This window comes from Nerophis lumbriciformis, linkage group LG06 (genome assembly GCF_033978685.3).
Source record: "Nerophis lumbriciformis linkage group LG06, RoL_Nlum_v2.1, whole genome shotgun sequence".
Lineage (NCBI taxonomy): Eukaryota > Metazoa > Chordata > Actinopteri > Syngnathiformes > Syngnathidae > Nerophis > Nerophis lumbriciformis.
The window spans coordinates 25,698,751-25,711,810 of NC_084553.2; the positions used below are offsets into that span (position 1 = coordinate 25,698,751).

Sequence of the window (13,060 nt, forward strand, 5' to 3'; positions counted from 1 at the left end):
AGGGTGGTAATTAGCAACCAGTCGACAGGTGAGTCACGCTCACAGCTTGAGAGGCCAAGCATCTGCAGGGTTTATGGATGCACACACAGGTGTGGATGTACAATTAATAGCCGCTTCATTAGGTACACTGTTAAAATCTAATTTGAGACTATACAATACATAAATATTTAGCTTAATAAAGATCATTCTCAGTTTGGATTGACAGTTTTTAATTGAAGTTTAATATTGTGGTAAAAATGCGAGATGTTCCTAACTCCTCCGTAGCCTCATAAATCGCAGTATTCTTTGCAAGCTTCCATGCAGCCCTGAAAAAAATTGTAAAAGCGGGGTGGAGCTAAGTATCGATTTATATGTAAGTATTGATTTACTTGTAAGTATTGATTTGTATACAAGTATTGATTGAAGACCTTGGAAGTAAAGCTTAAATTTTTTCACAGTCATTTGTTAGGCATGGAGAGGTTGACTTTGATCTTACTAATGGGATTATCTGAAGACATAAGACTTAATATAACGCACATACTGTAAATGGAACATCCATCCATCCATTTTCTACCGCTTGTCCCTTTCAGGGTCACGGGGGGGTCGCTGCAGCCTATCTCAGCTGCATTCGGGCGGTAGGCGGGGTACACCCTGGACAAGTCGCCACTTCAAGATGATTATGGGTTTTGTGTACATCATGTATATGTTTTATATAATAACTTTTATGCCTGTTAAAGGAATCTGGAGTCGGCTTGCTTCTGTCTAACAATTTTGAATAAATTGGTCTAACAAGCATACAGTATATATGGAAAACAAAAATAAAAGTATGTATAGGTTTGGATGATAATTTATCAAGCACAATGATATGTTAGTGTTTTTAACATGTTAATAAATAATGTTTTTTATCTGCTGCCTTCATTTGCTAAGATTCCGGAATATTGAAATGATTCTGATTTACAATTGGTTTATTAGAACTAATATTATATTTAAATGTACATAATCTTTTATAAGTGGTTTAGCAAATGACAGAAAAATGTTAATAAAAAAAATACAGTCTGTGCATTTATATAAGAAATTACTATGTTCGTGTTACATGAAACATGCATTTAAAAAAAATATTAGCGAAGTGTGTGATGTTGCTGTATAAATTCTGTCTCCTGTCTGTCAAAGGACATCATCTGGACTAGTGCATGTTTCCATGTCCACAACAACGTTCATCAAGTGGGTCTGCAGGGATATCACTGCCATGCCAATAACAAATTTTAAAAAAGGGACAGGAAATACTAATTCTGAATCATTTAAGTACAAAAAAATCCACCATAAACTTTGTTAAGTGTTTAAACACAAAAAGATAGGACAGGAATAGTTATCATTCAACATGAACTTTTTTCTGCACAGAGTGCGGTACAAATGAACAAAGCAGCCAAATAGTAATAGATCAAATAAAGTAGTATTAATATTGTTAAATATATAAGGTTTACCTCTGAGCTGAAGATAAGTCTGACGGAGAGCTTGTTTGTTTGTTCGCTCGCGTTTGTTCTATGTTTTTTTGCTGTGCACGGCAGATATCTTCAACAGTAGACACGGCCAGGAAGTGTGGTGAAGGCTGACTGTCCAAATTCATAATGCTGTTTGCAACTTAAGGCGGATTCACTCAAGGTGTGGCATCCCTCCTTTTTCAGGTGCAGACCCCAAATTTGGACACAGCCTTGGTTTGATGGTTGTCAATCACTTGTATTTCCATCAAAATCAAAATGAATAGAGTACAATGTGCAACTGTACTGTCACTACTACTTACAAGGCTGAAGTGGGACATCCTTGACAAGCCTTTAAATCCTTTACAACAATGTTATTACCTACGCCAGGAGGTTATGTAATCATTGCCGGTGGTTTGTGTGTCTGTTATTTAGCAAAATAACTCAAGTGTTTTTTTCAATACCAAAACTTACTGGCAGGTTTCTGGCTTCATACGGATAGTGCCTGGCGAAGGTCTGCGCTCTCCGAGTGCTTTTCTAGTTTGTGTATATTAATATTTAGCCTTGGTGGAGGTCTGCGCTACCCTGAGTAGGCTACTCTTCACATCCTACTAATATACTCTATTTTTTAATACAGTTCTTGTATTGCAGCCAATGTGCTGGTGTACCAAATGAAGTCATTGGTAAATAGGTGATCAGGCAACTATTTTCTAAATTTTTAAAGGGGAACTGCACAATCCTTATGTAAAACAAGCACACATATTTCTTCCTTTTAAGCATTCTAACTTGTAAATAAACATTAGCAAAATTCATCTAACAATAAAGCCAATGGGAGTCGCTTTATTCCGCCTTTAAAGCCCTCTAAAACGTCTACAAATTTACATCAGTGTTGTATACACACACTGAAAATACTGTATATATGTAATGGACTAACAAGCACATTCATAATAATAATATGTAATATTTACCAATGTTGCTAATTTTAGGCAAATGGCAGCGTATTCATTTCCCAGACATCACAACATTCGCTTTTCCCTTCAACAATAACTACTACTACAAGTCATGACAGACTTTATTAGAGCCATCAAAGGCTACTTTGGGAAAATTATGATCCAGAACCATACATTTTTTATCCTGAATATAAGGAGGATAATCTACAAGTTTCAGAAACTGTGTGCTAAACAGATTAATCTCTAGTGAAACACTATCATGCAGCAGTATTGCTAAGTGCTAAACAAGATATACAAACTACGAACATAATAGAAAACAATCAATCACTTACTGTGCAATGTGCTCTCTCACGAGGATGCCGACTGATGGGATGTTCATATCTTCCCGTTTAGATGAAGAATTAATAAATAATCCTCACGCAGGTCTAAATTGGGTGTCAAAGTTCACCAACTTCTTGGTTTAAGGCTACAACCGTGTACTATGCAGGTGACAGGCATGATTTATAATCTAGAAATAATGTTCACCAGCTCAAATGAGGCGATGCAGCAGCTCACCGGCTCAGTATGTCAATACTGTAGCTGCATATGCTCGTTACTTCTCTATGATCATGGCGCCACTAAATAACAATATTGCCAATATTTGGTTAATATTCAGATTAAGAGATGTAATTAGAGTATTGTTGGCGGTTTTTGGCTGTTTTTATTAGAGGGTTTCAAATACTCCCATTAACTGTGTTGTTAGTTATGTCATACTGTATATGGCAAATTAGAAGAATGCATAAAAAGAAGAAAACATGTGTTCTAGTTTTACATTGGGATTGTGAATAATGGGCACAATTCCACAAACGGTGCAGTTCCATTTTGAGTTAAAAAAAAATCTCAATCGGTTAGTTCTAAAAATAGCTAATAGCAAATAATTATGTCACTGTGATGCCACTATGGTAATGAGATGGACTAGAAAAAGCTGCTTAATGAAAAGCAGACTTGGACAACTAAATAAGTGACACGACATAGATATAAACCAAATAGATTCTGCTATTGACCATTTTAGTCTTGACTTTTGGAGTCCCTTATGAGACGTTCTATTTCCAAGATGATTTTTAAAAGCGTGTTCTGTCAAACTAAGAACCACGACTAATAATGCAGAGACATGCGTTTACAATCATGTTGCATCAGCCAATATCTAATCCTACACCTATACTCTGCTACAAAGAACATGCCCGTCCATGAAATGAGGCTACAATTTCAGTTTGCACTCAAAACCATTTAAGAGAGATCTGAATGACAATATTCCACGCCGTCCAATGGGTTCTTTGATGCAGCAGCCTCCAAAAGCACTCCAAAATATCTTTCAAACACTTGTAAATAGGTCAGTGTGAGGACTGTTGGCCAACACAACGTCTAACAATAGAGGTTGATGAATGCAGCCTTACTGCTCTCTGCTGGCCGCCGTACCTCGAACGACCCACTCCTGCCTGCATGATCACACTAGTGTGGCTTACAAGCGCAGCATCATTCAGCCTGCATAAAGCCAATGTGACTGAGCACATCCTGTCTGTCAGCTCTTCTCACGCTACACAAACCAGCAGTGTTGGGTTAGTTACTGAAAAACAGTAACTAGTTACAGTTACTAGTTACTTTATTTCAAAAGTAACTCAGTTACTAACTCAGTTACTTCACCAAAAAGTAATGCGTTACTGTGAAAAGTAACTATTTAGTTACTTCTTCTACTTCTTTTTTTTTTAAAGCTCCCATTAATGCCCTTTTAGCCTTCATTTCAGTACTGTTATTGCACTGGAGAATAATACAATCTGTTGATCAACTTGACATACATTTGCATCACTGAACTCTGCTAAGCAATGTGGTCTACATACAACACACAAAGACAAAGATATGTTTCAAAGGGCCAATTTATTTCAGGCCAGAACAAATTGACAAAACTATTTTAAATAGCTGCAACATAACATACATAAGTAACAAACAGCATAATAACACTAACACTAACACTAACCACGTTAAACCCAGATTCCGAACTAATAAAGGTCTTAACTCATTCTCTTTCTATGCCACTTCAATATGGAATGCACTCCCAACAGGTGTAAAAGAAAGGGCATCTCTATCCTCCTTCAAAACCGCACTAAAAGAACACCTCCAGGCAACTACAACCCTAAACTAACACCCTCCCTTCCACATAATACCTCTTCGGATTGTAAATAATCAAATGTAGACACTTTTTCTTATACTTTCTGATCTCTCTCTCTGTGTCCACTACTTGCTGTACATATCCTACCAAGTCAGTCCTACACTGTTCCAATGTCCATTTCTCTGATGATGCAATTGTTGATGACTGAAGTGTTGATACCAACCAAACCTAACCCCCCCCCCTCCATATCCCACACCCCGGATTGTAAATAATGTAAATAATTCAATGTATATACCCTGATGATTATCTTGTGTGATGACTGTATTATGATGTTAGTATATATTTGATAGTATATATCTGTATCTGGACCCCGACTTAAACAAGTTAAAAAACTTATTTGGGTGTTACCATTTAGTGGTCAATTGTACGGAATATGTACTGTACTGTGCAATCTACTAATAAAAGTTTCAATCAATCAATCAATCAATCAACAACATAGCTGTAAAGCTGGCTTCACCCAAGGAAGGCACACGTGACATACACAGAGCCTAACCAGGCAGATTTGAATTGTTGTTTTGGGCAGTAGACGGGATCTTTGATCCAAGACACAACTTACATTTAACTAAATTGTGCTCGACAAAAGAAAAGAAGTGAGAATATCTCATACTTGCCAACCCTCCCGAATTTCACTGCCTCTCCCTGGGACAACCATTCTCCAAATTTCTGCCGATTTCCAGCCGGACTTAAGGCACGCCCCCTCCCGGTCTGTGCGGATCTGAGTGGGGACAGCCTGTCGTCACGTCCGCTTGGCCAACCAAAAAGTAACCACAGAACACTATACCGTATAGTCGTATAGTGTTCTGTGGTTACTTTTTTGTTGGCCAACGGTTGTATTGCGCACCCCTTAAAATAGGGATCTAAGAACTGTTATCTGCTCTCTAACTATTACCGATGGTGGCAATTCCACATCCAATAGTGGCACGGGGCATTTTTTAAGGCAATTTCAGAGAATAGCTGGTATCTCATTTGCTGGTGTTTTGGTGGAGCCGTCGTTCTCAAACTTTTTTCACCAAGTAGTACTTGGCAAGTACCACCAAAATGACAACATTGAAATAATAACTTCACACTGCTGCTTAGCGGTCTTCATCACCTGGGTGTGATCAGCATTATTTTCACCCGCTTCTAATAATCAACTGGGTAGTATTTAAGCCAGTCACATTTCTTTCTCGGTGTGGGATCATTGTCTATTGATGTTGGAGTTATGAACACGGTTACTAGTATTTCAAGATTCTTGTTTTTGTTTCACTTATAGTTGTAAAGCTTTCTCTGAGGCTCTATTTTTTTCCATCTAAAGCTTTTCTGTGCAATTCCCTTCTTGCACTCTATTTTTGTTTAGTACTTTTCACATTAAATTCTCTTCACTGGTACGCTGCCTGCTGTCTCCTGCTTTTTGAGGTAACGACCACCAGCTACAAGGAGCATACCTAACATTAAGGCTGTAATTGCGGCCAAAGGTGAATCAACTACGTATTGAGCAAAGGCTGTGTGTACTTATGTACATGTGATTTTTTATTTATTTTAATACATTTTCCAAAAAAAAAAAAAAAATTCACATTGTCATTATAGGGTATTGTCTATAAAATGATGAGATAAAAAATGAATGTATTATTTTGGAATAAGACTGTACCATAAACAAAATGTGGAAATATTTAACCGCTGTGAATACTTTCCAGAAGTATTGTAGACTGGCTTTGATTGTGTTTGTGTGTGTGTGGGGAGGGGGGCGTGACAGCTTAATATTAACTGTCAAAAAATAGCAAATCAATTAAAATGCTACATTATATTTGTATTTTCTCACATGGTTCAATGATCACTGTCCAGATGAAATTGCTCGTATTAAATATGTCGAGTAACTTTAATAGTTAGGTTTACAGGATCTCTGCAGGTATCAACATGTCAGATTTAAGACTTTTTAAGATTTTTTAAGACCATCTTGAAAATAATTTAAGACCATTTTACATTCATACGGACAAAAAATACAACGACAAAATAAAATCAGAGGTCCAGAATGAATTTTAAGTATATGAATTCATTCACTGCCCTTTCACATTGGAAAACAAAATGGTTAAACTAACTAAATGCACCAGGAGCTTTCTAGTGTAAACTAACTGAAAAAAATATTAGCAAACATCATAACAGCCAATTTTCAGATTTGCCTTAGAAGTGTTTTCTTGCAAAAGGTGCAGCTTGCTTCATATCAAGTCTTTTCATGTAACATCAACATCAGCAATGGTAGAGGAAAGCACAACAATATATTGTCTGTGAAAGGGACAGTTAGCATCTCTGCTTAAGCTAAATGGTTAACTTTGGCAATGTTTTTTTTTGGCTGTCAGAATTGAGCAAACCGATAAAAACATCTACAGTACTACTGTATCTGCACAAAGTTGTGAAAAACAGTGTGTGCAGACAGAGTGATTGTCTAAAAAGAAGGAAGGTGATTATGGCTTGCAAGCCTCAAACAGATTTTGGATGTGAATAATGTGGATAACATTGAAATGTGCTCAGCTCATTTTGTATCTGATGTGTATGGGTACATGTTTACCTGTTTTTTGTGACTTTTTTTAAAACATATTGCTAATACACAAGGATTTGTTTTTATTTAAGCATGACAAGATGACATTCGCAAATTTCTATTGCTTTCCTCACCCCACAATAAGATGAGTGTAAACACTAAACAGGCAACCGCTTTTAATGTCGGTTGCTTTATAAACTTGGAGAAAAGATTAGGCATGAGAAGCTGACATGAAATTATTGGAACAAATAATATAAATAATATATTTTTTTAATATAGTTTTACTGCCGAGTACACTATTACCACAGAGAAATTAGTGTGTGCTTACTGTATGTAATAGTATGATTTCACTACTAAACATCTCATATTGATCTCTTTCGGCAATTGGCGCCACTTAACCCACATAACACTCCTTTGGGGGGGCTACGTTTATCTTTGTAAAGTTGTGTGTAAAGTTTGTGGTAGTTCAGCATCTTTTGACACGGACTTATCCCGAATTTTGACTTTTACATTATCATTCCGTTCACTTTCACCGCCATGTTTACAAACACTTCCCTCCTCGATGGCTGCACATGGGTAATAAACACTTTATACGTTTCCATCCACCGGCTTCAACCATGTGATCGTTCAGGAGACACAAATCGTTGAACTTTTACTTACCCATCTTATGCAAATAATTTGTCTTTGCTGTGGGCTTTCGTTAAGTTTCTCCGCTGCTATGCTTGCTGTAACAACACACCGCTGCGCGCACAGCACACGAGCTGGTGGTGCTCGACAGATTCTGACGGGTCAGCACAGGTAGCCTACTTTAGTTCCGTTTTGTAGTTATGGTTTAGCGTCCTCAAAAATCGAAACATTTCAAAGAGAGACTGAAGTTTATGCATGTTTTAATTAAAAGTAATGTCAATAGATTTTTAAGACCTTTCAAAATCGTAATTAAGACCTTTTATGAGATTTTGGAAGAATTTTAGACATTTTAAGGCCTTAAATTCAAATTAAATTCATTTATTGGATTTAAGACGTTTTTAGACTTTTTAAGACCCCGCTGATACCATGGTTTAATATGTCTATTGCAAGGAATAAGAGTTCTGCAGCTATGAATCCAGCAGAGGGAGTTGTCTCAAGTCAATTCATTCAATATTTCTAGCAGGAGGATGCTTTGACAAGACATGATGTAGTGTGTAATTGTTTCTTAATGTGTAAAGCCGAATTTAAAATGTTTTTGATACATGCGAAAATCATATTAGTCGTAGTAGTATAAACATTGTTATTTTTCCTCCATTCACTGGATACCTTGGAACATAGCCCCAGTGAATTGTTCAGATCACTTCATAACACTATATTCCAGTGGTTCTTAACCTTGTTGGAGGTACCGAACCCCACCAGTTTCATATGCGCATTCACCGAACCCGAACCGTAATCATAAAATGATGTTGTTATATTAAAGAAATACTAATAAAGATATATTTTACAAACGGAAAGTTACAGGAATGTACACATAATCCCATGTTTACATCTCATTGTGCAACATGTGAATGTTTAAGTGGGAACTAAATGCGATATCTGAAAGGGATACACATTATTTCCAAAGTAGGACCCCCACCCAGACATATAATACTAGTACACAGCTCATGAAAAACAATATGTTATAGTCATTGTAAGTGGGCCAAAACACTTATATTCGAAAATAATCTCATGGAAATGACTGCTGTCATTTGATTATAATAATAATAATAATAAAACATTGAACTTGTAATTAAGTCAAGTTTGGGACAGGTGTGCTGCATGTGTGACCACAGTGTATTTGCACGTCTGACGTCGCTCACATGCGCTCCACCGAATGCTCAAGGAGTTTTTTTGCGTTTGCTCAGACATATGGAAAATTAGAGGGAACATTGTTTGGGGGTATCCATAATACGCCAACAGGGAGAAGTTTTTATTTACACGATGAGTCGGAAGTGTCTTGACCTCCACGGCAGAGGCTCTGTCAAACCCCTGAGGCCGACTCACCGAACCCCTAGGGTTCGATCGAACCCAGGTTAAGAACCACTGCTATATTCCTACAAGTTTTCTGGTTCTTTAGATGATTTCAAGTCATTGTGTTTATTTTATTTAGTTAAAAATGGAGGTTATTAAAAAATTAATTGGGTCAGTCTTCTTTGGGTGCCTATGTGCTTTGATTTTGTGGATAATCTAGAGTGCTTGCAGTTCTTGCTATCGCACAAGGTGACGATTATCACAGTCCATTAGAGCGAAGGTCACTATTTGAGGAAATACAGTAATTGAAAGAAAGCATGGCAAAAAAAGAGGTCCAAGTATGATAAAAAACAACACTTACAATAAACTTCCACACCATCCAAGAAAGAAAAGGAGTGACAACACATGTAAAGAAAAGCATGCTTGCCTGGTGCAGTCGTAGGAACGGAGCCTGAGCCTTTCTTGTGCAGCCTCTGCTGGTCATGCAGCTCTGTGTACTGGGACGCCACTGGGGCTCTTGGATGCTGGTGCACATCTGTGCACTGGTAACACAGCCACTTGTTGCACTGTGTGCACAAGCTCTGTGCTAGCGTGGTCTCTGAGCACTCGGCGCAACTCTAATGAAGAAAAAATATATTTACAACACGGGTATATACTGTATAAAACACCTGGTGATATGTTTGGCAGAATTTGAGAATAGTTTGGAATTGTCTATCCGTCTTCTGCAGAGACTCATGCACTGAAAAGAGTTGTTTGCATCCTGCTCAGAGTTACATTTGTTTACATTTGTTTGCCGTTCAGGGTTGTCACTCACCGCCGTCTCATCCACACGTACACGCAGGGAGTGTGTGCACACATACTAAAGCAATCAAAGAGAAATAACTTACAATTTGCAGTCCTGTTGCTGTTATGATAGAATATAAATTCTATGATAGCTAACGTTAGCTATCCAAATCGCTACCATTAGCTGACAACACTCAAAGCTAATGTGCCAGCAAGTGTTACATAGTGTACGTCATGACGTCAAAAAGCCTTACTTTGGCAGGATGCAATGCTTTTAAGTTAGCCCCATGGATGTAATTTGGAAAAGTGCATGTCCGGTGCACTTTTTTAAAAGGCAGTTTTTGTTCCCCGCACTTTTTGCCATTCAAAATTATTGTAACGCTATTGAATGGGGACAAGTCAAACACTTGTGCTATGTGAAAAACTGCCGCTCAGACTTAACTCTGTCTCTTTAGACCGCCCACAATCTCATTGATTAACTTTCTGGTTCTACCTTCTTGTCAATGTAACAATGATTGACATCATGCGGCAGCTGACAAATGAGCGGTCAGAGGAGAGTCGCGAACATTCACAGGAGAGAGATACTTGTGATAGAAATTATTTTAAAACATTTGCTGTGTTGCTGTTAAACTGGTGAGTGAGATCATAAACTTTTTCAAACACTGCTTTTGTTCCCAATCCGATTCCAGCTTCCGCTATCTTAGTCACGGCCAATGGTGTCCTTGGGCAAGACACTTCACCCACCTTCTTCCCAGTGCCGCTCGCACTGCTGTATGAATGTGAATGAATGCTTGGTGGTGGTCTGAGGGGCCGTAGGTGTAAATTGGCATCAGTCTACTCAAAAGCAACTGTGGCTACAAATGTAGCTCACAAACATCAACATCTGAATGTGGAGTAAGTGAATGATGGGTTCTCAGTTCTCTGTGAAGCACGTTGATTGTCTAGAAAAGCGCTATATATCTAATCCATTCATTATTACCAGAAAGAGAGCAAGTTACAGGGGTGGACTGGCCATCGAGAATATATTTTTTTACTTCTACCATAACACACAATTGAGAAGCAAAAATATCTTGTCAAGGGTGCTTCATATAAATAAAGTTTTTACCATGTACTCTTAATATTCCAAAACATGCATCTAATCCTTCGAATCACGCCCCTGTTCTCAAGTCAAATGTGTCACCCCACCCTTAAAATCTAAGTTTCGTCCCTGGTTAGCACCCTCTAGGCATCTGCGTAAAGATTGCAAACAGACCCTTTAACACAATTAACAGTTTTATTTGGATGACTTTCAATTGTGAGTCCGGAATAATACTCAAAATGTCAACATGGACAAAAGTATTATTGTTTTCTTCAAATCTTTGTGCATTTTTACCACAAACTCTGTGAAAATGTATGTATTTGTATATGCATTTTTTTGAACCGCAGAATATTTGTCTAAACATTCACCCATACTGTTTTGCTTGTGTTGATAATTTTCTGACAATTCGCCACATGTTGCCGCTTTTTTAACCCCCAAAGTCCATACATCGGACTGACTTGAAATTTCAAGCTCATTGTGCTCAACAAACCACGGACTTTAACCTTAGAATGTTTAGTCAAATCCACCATTAAGCAAACATTTTGGCAGGGGCAATGTGCAGGACTAAGCAACTAATTGCCAATAAGTCATTGACCATTTGTCTAATTATTATACAGTTTTGAGGATATCTGTATCACATATGCTAGCATAGCATATCTTCCAACACATTTTCTGCACAACCTATAGGGGGTGCTACAAACAGTCGTGAAAATATTAGGACAGTCCCTCAGAGTCAGTTAATAGCGTCACTTAAGCTTATCTTATCATTGCAACCTGACTGTTTGTTGAACAATGTCCATAACACTTCTACACATACGGTAGTATACACAATTGGTGGGTTACATTGTGTTAGTCTACAACCATGTATGTCCAACAGAACAGACATTATTTGAAGATTCTTTCAATGGCCCTCATACAGTAAAGACACAACTGAAACTTCTATGATTAAACACTTTGGCGGTGGAAGCAAGTAAAACTTCCCTTCAGGGAAGAACATAAACCCCTAAAACATAAAGTTTTGTTTATTATCAAAATAAGAGGAAACTAGGATTTGCTAAACAAATTTAACTCTTACAATACAAACTGTCGTTTACTTGAGTTTTTGACTCAAGTAAAGGACAACAAAGTTTTAACAGGATCAGATTCAATGAGTGTCACCTACATTATTATTGTTAATCCTTGTGGAAATGCGCTGTATCGCCTTTGCAGGGGATCCATCCAAGATAGTCATTTTAGATAAGAAAACAATTCCCAAAATTGTCAAAAAAAAGCAACTAACCGTATATCAGAAAATATCAACAATTTTACCTTCTCCATTTCTGTGCCGTCACAGAGCTTTTGTCGCCTTCTCGTAGATGAGTGTGTGCCGCCTGGCGCCCCGGCAGCAGGAACACTGAACACTTCTACCTGCAGCAGGAAGCGGTGCACGCCGAGAGATGGCCACAGAGGAGACGCCTTACATGACAGCCTCACGGCGTGTTCTCCCTCGCCACTTCATCCGATGTCGAGGACACCCTCACTGCGACGAAGGAGAGAGTGTCACACTCAAATTCATCCCCTGCTTGTACCACACACACACAAATTAGGAAAATCTCCTCCTTTTTCTTAAATAAGCCTGTGCATAATAATTGGGAATTAGGGAGATGAGATAATTATTTTTTTTGTAGGGCAAAATATGCCCAGAAGCTCTTTTTGGCAAAAAGGAGGAAAGGAAGACCAAGCGACCGTCAAGAAGGAACATTTGTTTTCCAGTAGGGAAAGATGTTTGTGACGAGACTGAGGTGGCAGTGGCCTTCTTTCACATCCCTTTGTCAGCATGAGCAGAGGACAGGGCCCAGAGGAGCTAGTGCGGCTCATCAAAACCAGGTCAGGCTCTGAGAAGGTACAGATGGGACCAGGTTACACTCATCCTGCAACTCTTGCTAAAATTATGAAATCAATTAAAACTCTATGGTAGCATGTCAGAGTGCAACAAGACCTAATTTAGACACTAATTTAGATGATAGCGTAATAGGAAAATACTGCAGAGCTTTTAAATCTAACATTGCCCAAACTGTTATGTCCTCTGAAGCTGGTATTAGTCTGCCTGACAACAACCTCTGC

At 38.1% G+C, this 13,060-nt stretch overlaps 1 protein-coding gene across 2 annotated transcripts in view; it reads right to left on the reverse strand.

Moving 5' to 3' along the window:
* Nucleotides 1–12,407, reverse strand: part of trim66 (tripartite motif containing 66) — a 30,438-nt gene extending 18,031 nt beyond the window's left edge. For both annotated transcript variants that reach the window (XM_061963964.1, XM_061963962.1), the window contains exons 1-2: nt 12,266–12,407; nt 9,524–9,713 (exon numbers count right to left, since the gene is read on the reverse strand). In XM_061963964.1, the coding sequence (XP_061819948.1) occupies nt 9,524–9,713; nt 12,266–12,274 (199 nt within the window). In that variant the 5' untranslated portion in view covers nt 12,275–12,407. The remainder of the gene's footprint in view (nt 1–9,523; nt 9,714–12,265) is intronic.
* Nucleotides 12,408–13,060: the final 653 nt, after the last annotated feature.